The 13,001-nt window shown below is 33.4% G+C and overlaps 1 protein-coding gene across 10 annotated transcripts in view; it reads right to left on the reverse strand.

Moving 5' to 3' along the window:
• RTTN (rotatin) overlaps positions 1-13,001 on the reverse strand; it is a 204,213-nt gene that overhangs the window by 128,718 nt on the left and 62,494 nt on the right. For all 10 annotated transcript variants that reach the window (XM_016933873.4, XM_063795852.1, XM_016933870.4 and 7 more), the window contains 5 exons: positions 12,025-12,124; positions 9,838-9,926; positions 9,333-9,450; positions 4,925-5,021; positions 4,214-4,282 (listed from right to left, as the gene is read on the reverse strand). In XM_016933873.4, the coding sequence (XP_016789362.4) occupies positions 4,214-4,282; positions 4,925-5,021; positions 9,333-9,450; positions 9,838-9,926; positions 12,025-12,124 (473 nt within the window). The remainder of the gene's footprint in view (positions 1-4,213; positions 4,283-4,924; positions 5,022-9,332; positions 9,451-9,837; positions 9,927-12,024; positions 12,125-13,001) is intronic.

Genomic DNA, 13,001 nt, shown 5'->3' on the forward strand with positions numbered 1-13,001 from the left:
ACTGCTGGGTATATATCCAAAAGAAAGGAAATTGGTATGTCAAAGAGATATATGCACTCCCATGTTTATTGTAGCACTATTCACAATAACCAAGATATGGAATCTACCTAAGTGTCCATCAATAGATGAATGGATTTTTTAAAATGTGGTATAAATACACAATGGAGTATCATTCAGACGTAAAAAAGAATGAAATCCTGTCACTTGAAACAACATGGATGGAACTGGAAGTCATTATGTTAACTGAAATAATCCAGGCACAGAAAAGCAAACATCACATGTTCTCCTTTATATGTGGGAGCTAAAAAAAAAAAAAAAAAAAAAAAATGATCTCATGGAGATAAAGAGTAGAATGATGATTACCACAGGCTGTAAAGGATGGTGGGGAAGTGGGGAATTAAGAAGGGATGGCTAATGGGTACATAAAAATTTAGATAGAAGGAATAAGATCTAGTGTTCAGTAGCACAATAGGGTAAAAATAGTTAACAGTAATTTGTTGTATATTTCAAAATAACTAGAAGAGCAGATCTGAAATGTTCCTAACACAGAGAAGCAATAAATGTTAGAGGTAATGGACATCCTAATTACTCTGATTTGATCATTATACATTGTATGCTTATATCAAAATATCACATGTACTCCATAAATATGTACTATTATATACCCATAAAAATAAAATAAACTCCCCCAAATAAATAAGCAAGCAAGCAAAGTGCTGTGGGATATAGCTGAAGGAACTCCTAAGAGAATGGGGAACACAGTTCCTTCAAAGAAGCAACAATAAAACTGACAGCCAATGTTCCTACAAAAAATGGACTCCAACTGCCAACCTAGAATTCTATACCTAGTGATAACATTTTTTAAAACAGAAAGAATTTTTAGATTAAAAAAAAAAAAAACCTGACAGAAATCATTGCTAATGTAAGTGCACTACATTAAATAATAAAAAACTCTTAAAAAAACAAATTCTCAGATGGAGGCAGAAAAACCAAAAAAGCAATAAAAAGTAACAGAAACGACCAAGGTATACAAATCTAAATGACTATTTACTGCATAAAATAATTATAATAACATCTTATAGAGTTTAAAATATGTATAGAATTTAAATACCTGACAATAAAAGAAAAAAAAAAGAAGAGCAAATAAACGGAATTAATGTGTTCTAAGGTCCTTGCATTGTCTGGGATGTGGTAAAAATACTAGTTCACAGTCAAGGAAGTAAATTATAATCTCTATATTATAAAAGAATAATCATCTGTATACAATATATAGAAATAATGTATATAGAAGAATACTTAGCTGGGCACAGTGACTCATGCCTGTAATCCCAACACTTTTGGGAGGCTGAGGTGGGAGAATTGCTTGAAGCTAGGAGTTCAAGACTAGCCTGGGCAACAAAGCAAGATCCCAATTGCTACAAATAAATAAATAAATAAAATACTTAATGTATGTTTAACTACAAGTTAACAGCTGGAAAACATGGACTAATTTTAAAAATTAATCAAGAAAAGCCAGAGAGGAAAAAGAAAGAAAAAAACCACATTGGACAAATAGAAAATAGCAAGCTAATAATCTGTATCCAAAAATATTAGTAATTATAGTAAATGTAAAATGCATTAAAATATTCCATTAAAACTGTAAATAATGTCAGATTGGACAAAAAAACTCAACTATATACTTCTTAAAAAAAAAAGTACATTTAAGGACACAGAACAGCTAAAACTACAAGGATGGAAAAATACATATCATGCTAACCACTAACCAAATAAAAGCTGGTGAAGCTACAGTCATAAGAGATCGGGTGAATTCTATATGATGAAGCACTGCTAGAGATAAAGAAATAATTTCATAATGATAGAGACAACCCACCAGCATGTTTACAAACTAAATTACATGGCCTCAAAATACATTGTCAGCCAGAATGACAATGTCATAGTGGAGATTTTAACATGCCTCTCTGCTACCTGAAAGAACTTCACACACATATAATAAAGTAGACACAGGGAAGATCTGAACACTATCAATAAACCTGATATATTTTGAGACTTATAGAACAGTATATCCAACAACTACTACATATACATTATTATTTTCAAGTACACATGGAACATTTTAAAAAGCTGACCATATGCTGGGCCATAAAGTAAAATTCAACAAACTCTAAAGAATTAAAATCATAGAAAATATTTTCTAATGTCAATATTTAGCTAAATATTAATAATAAAATAACTAGAAAACCTAATAAACTAAATCTTCACTAGTTACCCCCAATAACTCTAAACAACCCTTGCATCAATGAAAAAAAAATCACAAAACACTTAGAAAATATTTTGAACTAAATAATAAAATATGGCATATCAAATTCGTGGAATATACCAAAAGCCATACTTAGAAACATTGATAGCTTTAAATGAAAGGGCGGCTAATAGTCAATGGCCAATCCTCCAGTAAGTTAGAAAATGAACAGCAAATTAAGTTTGAAAAACATAGAAGGAAGAAAATAATAAAAAGCAAAGAGTAATACATCAGGACCACTTTGAGATACACTATACATCCATCAGATGGGCAACAATTTTTTAAATGCCAACATTACTGTGAGTAAAAGAGTAATAAAACCCTTTCTCCTCTTTACGGACAAACATGATACTGAGGTAACTCTCTGTCCCTTTACCCAGTAAAATCAGATAGATATGGAATGTCAAGAATTTACTAAGCTGCTTTGCTTATGATGAAAATGACTCCCCACATCTGGACTGAGACATCTAGGAATAAACTATAAATGCATGATGGGATGTCACAGCTCTGAGCAATCTTGAGTGCTGTGGCTCTTATAAGCAACCTGGAAACTATGCCTACAGCACACTTACTAGAGAACATATTTTCTATTTGGGACATGAGGCTTCCAAGCCAAGACAGCTCCCAGCACCCACAAATGTGATCTCATTCTAAGCATGACTACTGCAGTCGTGTGAGTTTCATTATTTAGCCAAACTAAACACCATTAAGACTGGTAATGCAAATACCAAAGGCTAGTGAGGATGTGGGGCAGCTAGTACTTTTCCACTGATGGTAGGAATGTAAATCAGCACAACAACTTCGTAATACTGTCTGGTAACATCTACTAAAGCTAAACATAAATATCCTATATTCCAACAATGACACATGTTCAAGAATGTTCTTAGCAGTCATTTATTCATAATAGCCCAAAACAGAAAAAAAATTAAACATCCACAAATAGAATGGTAAATAAAAGTATTGTATATTCTTAGACAGAATACTACATAGAATAAAAATGAACCAACTATTGATTGCTTCATGCAGCAACATGGACAAATCTCTCCAAGTTGAGCAAAAAGCCAATATAATAATGCACTCTATTTATAAAGTTCAAAAACTAGCAAAAATAATGTACAGCAATAGAAATTAAAATAGGATTACATTTTGGGGTGGTAGAAGGTAATGAGAAAGCACAAAAAGGGTTTCCGGTCTGTCAGTAATATTCTATGTCAATCTGTGTGAGATAAATAGGTACGTTTATTCAGAAAAATTCAAGGGCTGTACCCTTATGACTTGTATGCTTTATGTACGATATATGTCAATAAAAACAATTTACTTTTTACAAAAGTCTAAAGAGACATGAAAACCAAATACAATGCAGAACCTTAACTGGTTATTGCATTCTGAAAAAATATACACAAAAGATACTTGGAGATAACTGGAGAAACCACACCATGTTATAGAATTATTTTTAATCTTGTTAGATGGGATCATATTGTAGCAGTTATGTAGAATAATGTCCTTAACTTAAGGATGTGCATGCTGGAATATATAGGAAAGGAGTGAATTTATGTCTGAAACTTATTTCCAATTGGCGGGTGAGGGAGAATTAAATATAAATAAAAATATATATTAGGAGAGAGAAAGCAAAGAGACTCATATGTAAATAATTGATGACTCTAGGCTGAACGACATACAAGTATGCACTGTATAGCTTTCAACTTTCCTGTAAATTTGAACAGTATCAAAATAAAAAATTGGTGGTGGGGAGATATACTTACTGAAATCTTCAAAGCACCATTGTGAAGGAACCATGAAAGCCCAAGTTATGGGATTTAAATGCTAAATGAAAATTGTGACAAATTATAGATTTTGATTTCCCTTTCTGTAACAACATTTCGTCCTTCAAGAAAATCAGAGAAATAAATCCTTTACCTTCTAAAAACGGAAACAGGCAAACTGAAGACTGATGGCAAAGAAGGTTTATTGGAAGGATTAACAGACCTATTTCATAAAAGAAAAACAAAAACAAAGAAACAACTGAGTAGACCAAGTTTTGTCTAACAAATACAACTTACCTCACTTCGTTGACTGCAAATGAAATCAAGCAGTGCAACTGAGTCTATCATTTAGTATAGAAACAACATGTTTGCTACTTCCTAGATTTGCTTATGAAGAGTAAATTATGTTTTAAAAAAAAATTCCACATAACAAATGATTCATACAATGCAGTGGTGGGACTAGCAGGTGGACTTTGTGCGTCTCCTCCCACGGATCCTGCTCAAGATCAGTGCTAATCATATACTATCATCCTAAATATCTTCCGAGGTTTTTTAAAAATCATGAAATATTAAGAAAAAAACACATAGTGGAAGGTATGTACTAAAAATGTATTAAAGACAAAAATTACTGCAGTAATTTTAAATTTTATATTTAGTAATGTTTAAAAATAAAATTTGAGATAGACTTTCTGAGCCAATAGGCTTTTGAATACTGTTTATTCAAATCAAAATTCATACCACATATGTGTAGCATGGACAGCATAAGCTTCGTAAATCAGAAATTTCCATGCCTTGCTATAAGATTACATCAGATATCTGAGATAAATAGTTAAGAGTAAAAAACTTATAAATTCTTATATCTCACCACATATCCATTCTTGATACTTCATCAAATAATAGAAGACAAAATAGTGCTCCAACTTCAGTCACGACACTACAATCTTCATGAAATATTAAGGAAACTGAATAAAAAGAAGCACAACTTTATGAAATATTTGTACGTCTAGAAAGAATGAACTTCAAATTTAAAATATCTTGATTTGAAGAGAAAAGAAATGCAACATTAACCCAGATAAGGTGACACTAAAACACAGGCTTTCATCTCAAACTTGTGGATGTACAAGAATCACCTGGAAGGCTGGTTAAAACAGTTTCTGATTGGATAGGTTTAGGGTGGAGCCTGTGAATGTGAATTTCTAATAAGTTCTCAGAGGATGCAGATGCTGCCAGTCCAGGAGCCACACTTGTAGATACACTCACTAGACACTGTCTAGTTTTAGGTAATTAGAGAAACAAACTGATACAGCCTCTAAGAAGGTTATGCTGAGTCAGATAATTCTGGCTAAAGTTTCCTCACCAAGAGATCTTATTTTATAACTTTTGCCCTTTACTACAAACATGTGATCACAGAACTTGGATTTGACTTTAAAATGTTATCCTTGGGCTGTGTCATTGTTTTGGTTTCTTTTAATTATGACAAGATGATGGAAAAGGGAAGTGCTCTGAATGGACAGACTTAACACTAGCTCTACCACTTACTACTTAGATAAGTGCCCTGGTGAGATTCTTTAACATTAAGTCTCAGTTCCCACTTCTGTAATGATCCCAATGCTACAATCTCCTTGAAACCTATGAAATTCTAAACAAAGAAGTACGATGTTATCTCACAGGAATAACAACATAATACACAGTTAGCAAATTCAGGGAAGCAGCAATAAGAAGTTTTGAGAGAAGAGATTTTTCCTAACTGCAGGAAAAGAAAATCATCCTTATGTAATTGGCATGATTAAAAATAGCCATAAACCAAAAAGTAAAGAAACAGAGAACATGTAAAAATTAACTTATAATAAAATAGACATTTCACATCAGTGATGAATAGGATGAACCATAATATTTCCAAATAAATAAGAAATTACAGCAATGCCTTTGCCTGATTTCAAATTTAATTTTTTTAAACAACACTCGAAACACAGGAAAAGTGTTTTCAATCTGGAACTAAAGAAAGTCCTACTTGAAGAGCATGATAAAAAATTGCCCAACTGCCATAACAGAAAAGTTCTATATGTTTCCATAAAATATTTAAGGTTAAAAATATAATAATAAATAAATTTAAAGGATAGAAAAGTTGAGAGAAAATATGAATCACATAAAATCAAGCATAAGGATTGTGCCTATCTTATAATAAAAAAACCCTACAAGTCACTAAAAAGAAAGTAAATACAACAGGAAAATAAGTAATCCATAGATTAAGAAATTTGAATATATATGAAAAGATAACTTCACTAAAACTAAAATAAGAAAATAAAACAATTATATATTTTTACCTATAAGATTAAAAAAATTAATGAGACATATTCAGTGTTGGCAAAGTTGTAATGAAAATGAGCATTTTTAAACACCTTTGGTGAGAGTGACTTGGAAAGGAACTTAACCACTATCTTATAAAATCTCTTTGACCTAGGAATTCCAACACTGAATGCACAAAGATGATCACACAACATGATTACTGTCATGGTGAAAAATCTAAAACAAATACCCAGTAACATGGCAAACTGAAATTCTGCAACACCAGTGCAGTAGTTTTTAGGGTTTTTTAAAGAATGTATACTCACATGAAATAATATAGAAAGATATTCAAGTTACATTTCCAGTTGAAAAAAGGAAGCAACACAATACTGTAATATACAGAATGAAAACTACAGTAGAAAAAATCATTCGGAAAAATACATTCCTAATGATAACTAGAACAGTCTTCTTTGGGTAAATTGAGAACGAGAAGAAAATGAAAACTTTTAGAATTTGTATAGTTCTATATTGCCTGAATTTTTACAATGGGGATGTATAGGTCTGTGATTATTTAAAACAGAAACAAACAAAGGTAAGGAAGTTTCGATTCTCTCTCAGTAGCAAAGTAAATAACCCAATAACCATTTTTTGGTTATAGCCTTGGCCAAGTTGCTAAATCTCTCTAGACCTCACACAGATGGTATAGTAACTGATTTCTAAGTTAATTTCTAACCCTGAAATACACTATAGAATTCTGTCATAACATAAAGTTTATAATTCAAAGCAGTGTTATCTGAGAAGTTATTTATTGTACTCCTTTGATCCACTATCCATGCTACAGAAATAATCTTCCTAAAACACATACTCCCCTGTTTAACAACCTTAAACAGCTCTTCACTGCTGTTTAATAAAATCTCCCAGGCCCTGCACGAACCGCCCTCCCTGCCTCATCCCATCATTTCCCCTTCACTCCACACTCCCCAAATCCAGCCAGCTCCATCTCAAACACATCAATTTCTCATACACACAACCACGGCTCCATCTAGAAGTCAATCTTGCCTATTTGAACTCCTACTCATTTCTGAAATTCCATCTTAGATGCCACATTCCCTAGAAACAATCTCTGAGACTTTTCACCAACCAATCTGACCAGCATGTCCTCTGGCACCAGGAATCCCCAACTACAAGTATTACTGTGGTGTACTGTATATTTACTTGTCAATGTCTCCAACTCTACTGTAAGCTCCATGAGGGTCATTTACCATTCGAACCAATATAACCCAAGGGCCTAGCATTGCACCTAGCACAAGGCATGTGCTTAATAAACGTTTGCTGAGAAATGGGTTTTCTTGGTTAAGCAGCTGGTTAAAAATTAATTTTTCGGCCAGGCACAGTGGCTCACGACTGTAATCCCAGCACTTTGGGAGGCCAAGGCAGGTGGATCACATGAGGTCAGGAGTTCGAGACCAGCCTGGCCAACATGGAGAAACCTAGCCTCTACTAAAAATACAAAAATTACCCAGGCATGGTGGCAGGCACCTGTAATCCCAGCTACTCAGGAGGCTGAGGCAGGAGAAATGCTTGAACCCAGGAGGCAGAGGTTGCACTGAGCCGAGATTGTGCCACTGCACTCCAGCCTGGGTGATAAGAGTGAAACTCTGTCTCAATAAATAAATAAGTAAGTAAGTAAGTAAAATTTTTCCTGAAACTAAATCCATTAATGGAGGATACTATATTCATTCTCAAACTCATTGAAAGTAATTTCCACAAACAGCAATGAAATAGAAAAACTGAAATACTGAAAAGGGTATAGATTATATTGCCTTGAAATGTGCTTTTGAATCTAGTAGGTGTTCATAATAAGTTCCATGCTTGAATAATTTAAATGAAAATTATAAATGAAAAGGTAAACCAGGAACTAAATTCAAGTGAATGAGGTTAATAAGAAGACAATTATTAACAGGATTAAAGAAAACTAAAAATCCATAACTGCTGCTCTTTCAGATGATCAGTCTATACAATCTTATAAAAACGTTATAGTCTACTCAAAATGTTATGAGCCTAAACACACTGAATCTGTTTAGAGCTTTACCTGGTTTTAGGGCTGCTACTTAAATAAACTGCATCTTACTCACTTGGCAAGCAGAAGCCAACAGGAGGAAAAAATGCTAAAATAAAATGACTACATTATAATAACATATTTTGAACATAAATCTCACTTATCTCCTATATGCCTGATAATAGACAAGATGAAGCACATTCAGATGCTTGTACGTGACTCTTCAGCACATTCAGATGATTCTACATGACTCTTGCAAAATATTAAAAAGCAGTGGCCTAAGTCTCTAAGAAAAAAAATAGTACAAAATGTTACCAAGCTCTCCATTGAGAAAAAAAAAAAACAGAGAAGACAGGAAGGACAAAACGACATGAAACGTGTTCATCTAACGCCTTACTAAATTAGAATCTAATTAAAATGGGTTTTTAAAAACCACATTTTATAGAATGTAACAAATTTAGGCTCAGAGTCATTTAGGATGGTCTAGTTTCTACCCACACAGGTTGAGCCTATACTCTTAACACCTGTCAAATGAAATAATCAGACAAAATGTACCAAGATCCAAAGGTATAAGCAAAACAAGAAAGACGAAAGAGATATTGGAAAGAAGACAGTAATAACAGCAGCTGCAACTTTCTCTCTTTATAGATAATAGTTTACTGTCTGAGCACCAGATGACATCTACATCAAGGCACAAAGAACAATCAGAGGTTTCAGCTTTTCTCAGCTCTAGCCTCCACTCAGCAACAGGATTGGAAAGCAATTTCCACAAAAATATTAAACATTTTCCATTTACATTAGTAGTGTATTCACTAATAAATGCTGTTGTTCTAATAGTAAAATAAAAAGTAAATGTGACTTACAATTAAAGAAGAAACACTTAAAACTTAAGAACAATCTAATTATTAGCAGATTTTCTTCTATTTACCTCTGAATAACACGGTCAAAAGAGAAGACTGTTGCGAGAGCGAAACACGCATGACTGGATCACCACATAAAACCTTCCTCAAGAGTGTGAGGCATGGTTGTACCAAACATTCTACAACCTGGGCCAGGAGGAAAAACACAGCTATTTCATTTTCACCAATTATCAGGTGAGATCAAACAGACCATAACATTATCTTACTCTAAATTTTATGCGTTTTCATCAAAATTATCTGAAACTAAAATGTAAATAAATACTAGGAATTACTTTCCACTGAAAGTAAGTTTCGTATATACTTCTATCACCTATCTTATGGAAATTTTAGGATTAGTTTTCCTTTATAGAGACTCCACTTTTCGAATTTAAAAAAAAAAAAAAATGAATGAGATAGGAGGTGTTACTTAGAATTTAAAATCCAAGTACTCATCCAAATTCTGCTCAGTTCAATTTCAGATCCGATTAATCAAAACAGCCTGTAAAACAATGTCTAGATGCACATTAGCCTTACCTTGCCATCTTGACTCACACATTCATTTAAATACTCAATTATTTTGTCAATTAAGCATAACTTTTTCACCACAGCATGCATTTTAATATCTGTAGATAAAAAAAGTTACTAAAAGTTAAAGAACATTTTTTGTAGTTTAAAACACATATTTTGAAATACTCAGAACTGATATCCACACAACCTTCAAACTATTAAAAATACTTAGACCTGGGGTTGACATTAGAGTATGAAACTTTTAACTTTTTACTTTACGTACACCTGTCCAATTTGAAAATGTTTAAGTAAAAAGCATATCTTACTTCTGTCACATAAAATACAAAACTATAAAAAAAGAATTATGGAACTAGTTCAGACTCTGAAAACTACGAGAATTTAAGTGTACAAATGAATGCTTATATTTATACATGCAAATTATCTTCTTTATATTATTTCATTGACTCTTCCAAATGTATCACCTTCAAATGTTTATAATTCTCCACAAGCTCATGTGTAAAATATGACTTACAACATGAACATTTTTCTATCTATAAAAAAATCTCTAACCTCAAACTATTAATAGCAAATATAAAAGGAACGAGATTATAATACACTATATATTTCTGGAGAACATGAGCTTCTTTTTAATAAGCATATATTCACATATTATGTTTGTAATAAAGAAGTTTTTGTATATACATAAAAAAATCTTATATGTACAGACATGCGCACACGCACACACAAATGTTACCAGAACCCAAAACTGTAATTGCTTATATATTTGTTACAAGTATTTAACAACTTGCAGACAAATTTTCTCCTATATTCTCATTAGGAAAAACACATACACTCACATACTGATATTGAAGTGGTAGCTATCACTGTAACAATCTTTAGCTGCTACTTAAAAAAAAAAATTTCCATTGCCCCCCAATATAGTGCATACCAAAATTATAAGGCATACTTTTGAAATGTTAACAATATTGAAGGAATACTCTTTAACGAGTTTTTCTTGATCTTTTTTTTAACCAGGGCTTTCCACATTTTCTAGTCTTCTTTTCTGTAGTCTGTGTGATTGTTGTTAAAACTACAAATATGTGGAATATGTTTTTTCAAATAACTCTCTCATTCCAGTTTCCACTAATGTCAAGACAAGAAGTGCTAACCATAAAAATCTTTTTACATAAACTCAAAGTTATCATTTCTCATAAATATTAAAGTACATACATCACATATGGGGAAAAATTCAAAACTAACCCAAAGAACAAAAGCCTATGGAATAACAACACTACAAACAAAGCTAACAGTGTATTACACTAGTTGTTTTTAAAAATAAACATTTATACACCATGGAATACTATGCAGCCATAAAAAAGGATGAGTTCACGTCCTTTGCAGGGACACGGATGAAGCTGGAAACCATCATTCTCAGCAAACTATCACAAAGACGGAAAACCAAACACCACATGTTCTCACTCACAGGTGGGAACTGAACAATGAGATCACTTGGACACAGGGCAGGGAACATCACACTCCCGGGCCTGTCACGGAGTTGGGGGCTGGGGGAGGGATAGCATTAGGAGAAATACCTAATATAAATGAGTTGATGGGTGCAGCAAACCAACATGGCACATGTATACCTATGTATCAAACCTGCACGTTGTGCACATGTACCCTAGAACTTAAAGTATAATTTAAAAAAATAAAAATAAACGTTTACAGAAAAGGCATAGCTACAGTGTACTATTTTTCTTTTACCTACCACAAAAGTATTATTCGACTAATTTCCCTAAGCAAGATGGTACAGATTGAAAATATGATGCATGCACTCAGTAAACAGAGGAAGGAACATGCACTTCACTATTGGAAGTACACTAATATTTTAGAAAGAAGATAATTCTATCAAATGGCATTTTACAGGTCAAATAATAATAAGGCATTAGCAAACTTCTTCTATAAAGAACCAGGTAGTAAGCATGTTGTTAGGCTTTGCTAGACACACACATATGATCTCTCGCATATTCTTTGGTTTTGGTTTGATTTTGTTAACAACTCTAAAGATGCAAAAACCATTCTTGAGGGCTGTCCAAAAAAAGGCCACAGGCTGGATCTGGCGCATAAACCATAGTTGCCAACTCCTGCCAGTACCATATGGCAATCTAAAATTCTATTATCAGCAGTACAGCAATCATTTTCCTTAAAAGACATTACCTTGCATAATCACAGCTAACTGTTCAGCAGCTGACTTTCTCAAAACGAGATCAACATCATCTGAGGTGAAGATTTCATATACCTTTTCAACAGTCTCCAACTACAAACCAAAAAAAAAAAAAAAAAAAAAAACCCAAAATTACATTTATCTGCTTCCAATTCTCCAATAAGATTTTATAGTTTGTGCCCTATGAACAAAAGCTCAAAAAGTCAACTTATTTAAATAACCAACATATTTACAGGTAAATTCACACAATGCTGGGTTAAGTAGCAGTTCTGTATTTAGGTCTTCAAGGAATTGCCACACTGCTTTTCACAATGGTTGAACTAATTTACACAGTCATCAACAGTGTGTAAGTATTCCCTTTTCTCCACAACCTCACCAGTATCTGCTATTTTTTGACTTTTAATAATAGCCATTCTGGCCGGGTGCGATGGCTCACGCCTATAATCCCAGCACTCTGGGAAGCTGAGGTGGGCAGATCATCTGAGGTCAGGAGTTCAAGACAAGCCTGGCCAACATGGTGAAACCCCATCTCTACTAGAAATACAAAAGGCCAACATTGTGAAACTCCATCTCTACTAAAAATACAAAAATTAGCTGGGTGTGGTAGTACACACCTGTAATCCCAGCTACTCGGGAGGCTGAGACAGGAGAATAGCTTGAACCCAGGAGGCGGAGGCGGCAGTGATCCAAGATCGCACCACTGCACTCCAACCTGGGCAACAAGAGTGAAACTCTGTCTCACAAAAAAAATAAATAAATAAATAGCCATTCTGACTGGTGTGAGATGGTCCCTCGTAGCAGTTTTGATTTGCATTTCTCCAATGATCAGTGATATTGAGCTCTTTTCCATATGCCTTTTGGCCACATGTATGTCTTCTTTTGAAAAATGTCTGTTCTGTCCTTTGTCCACTTTTTAATGGAGCTGTTTGTTTTTTTCTTGTAAATTTGTTTAAGTTCCTTATAGATGTTG

Source organism: Pan troglodytes, chromosome 17 (genome assembly GCF_028858775.2).
Source record: "Pan troglodytes isolate AG18354 chromosome 17, NHGRI_mPanTro3-v2.0_pri, whole genome shotgun sequence".
NCBI lineage: Eukaryota > Metazoa > Chordata > Mammalia > Primates > Hominidae > Pan > Pan troglodytes.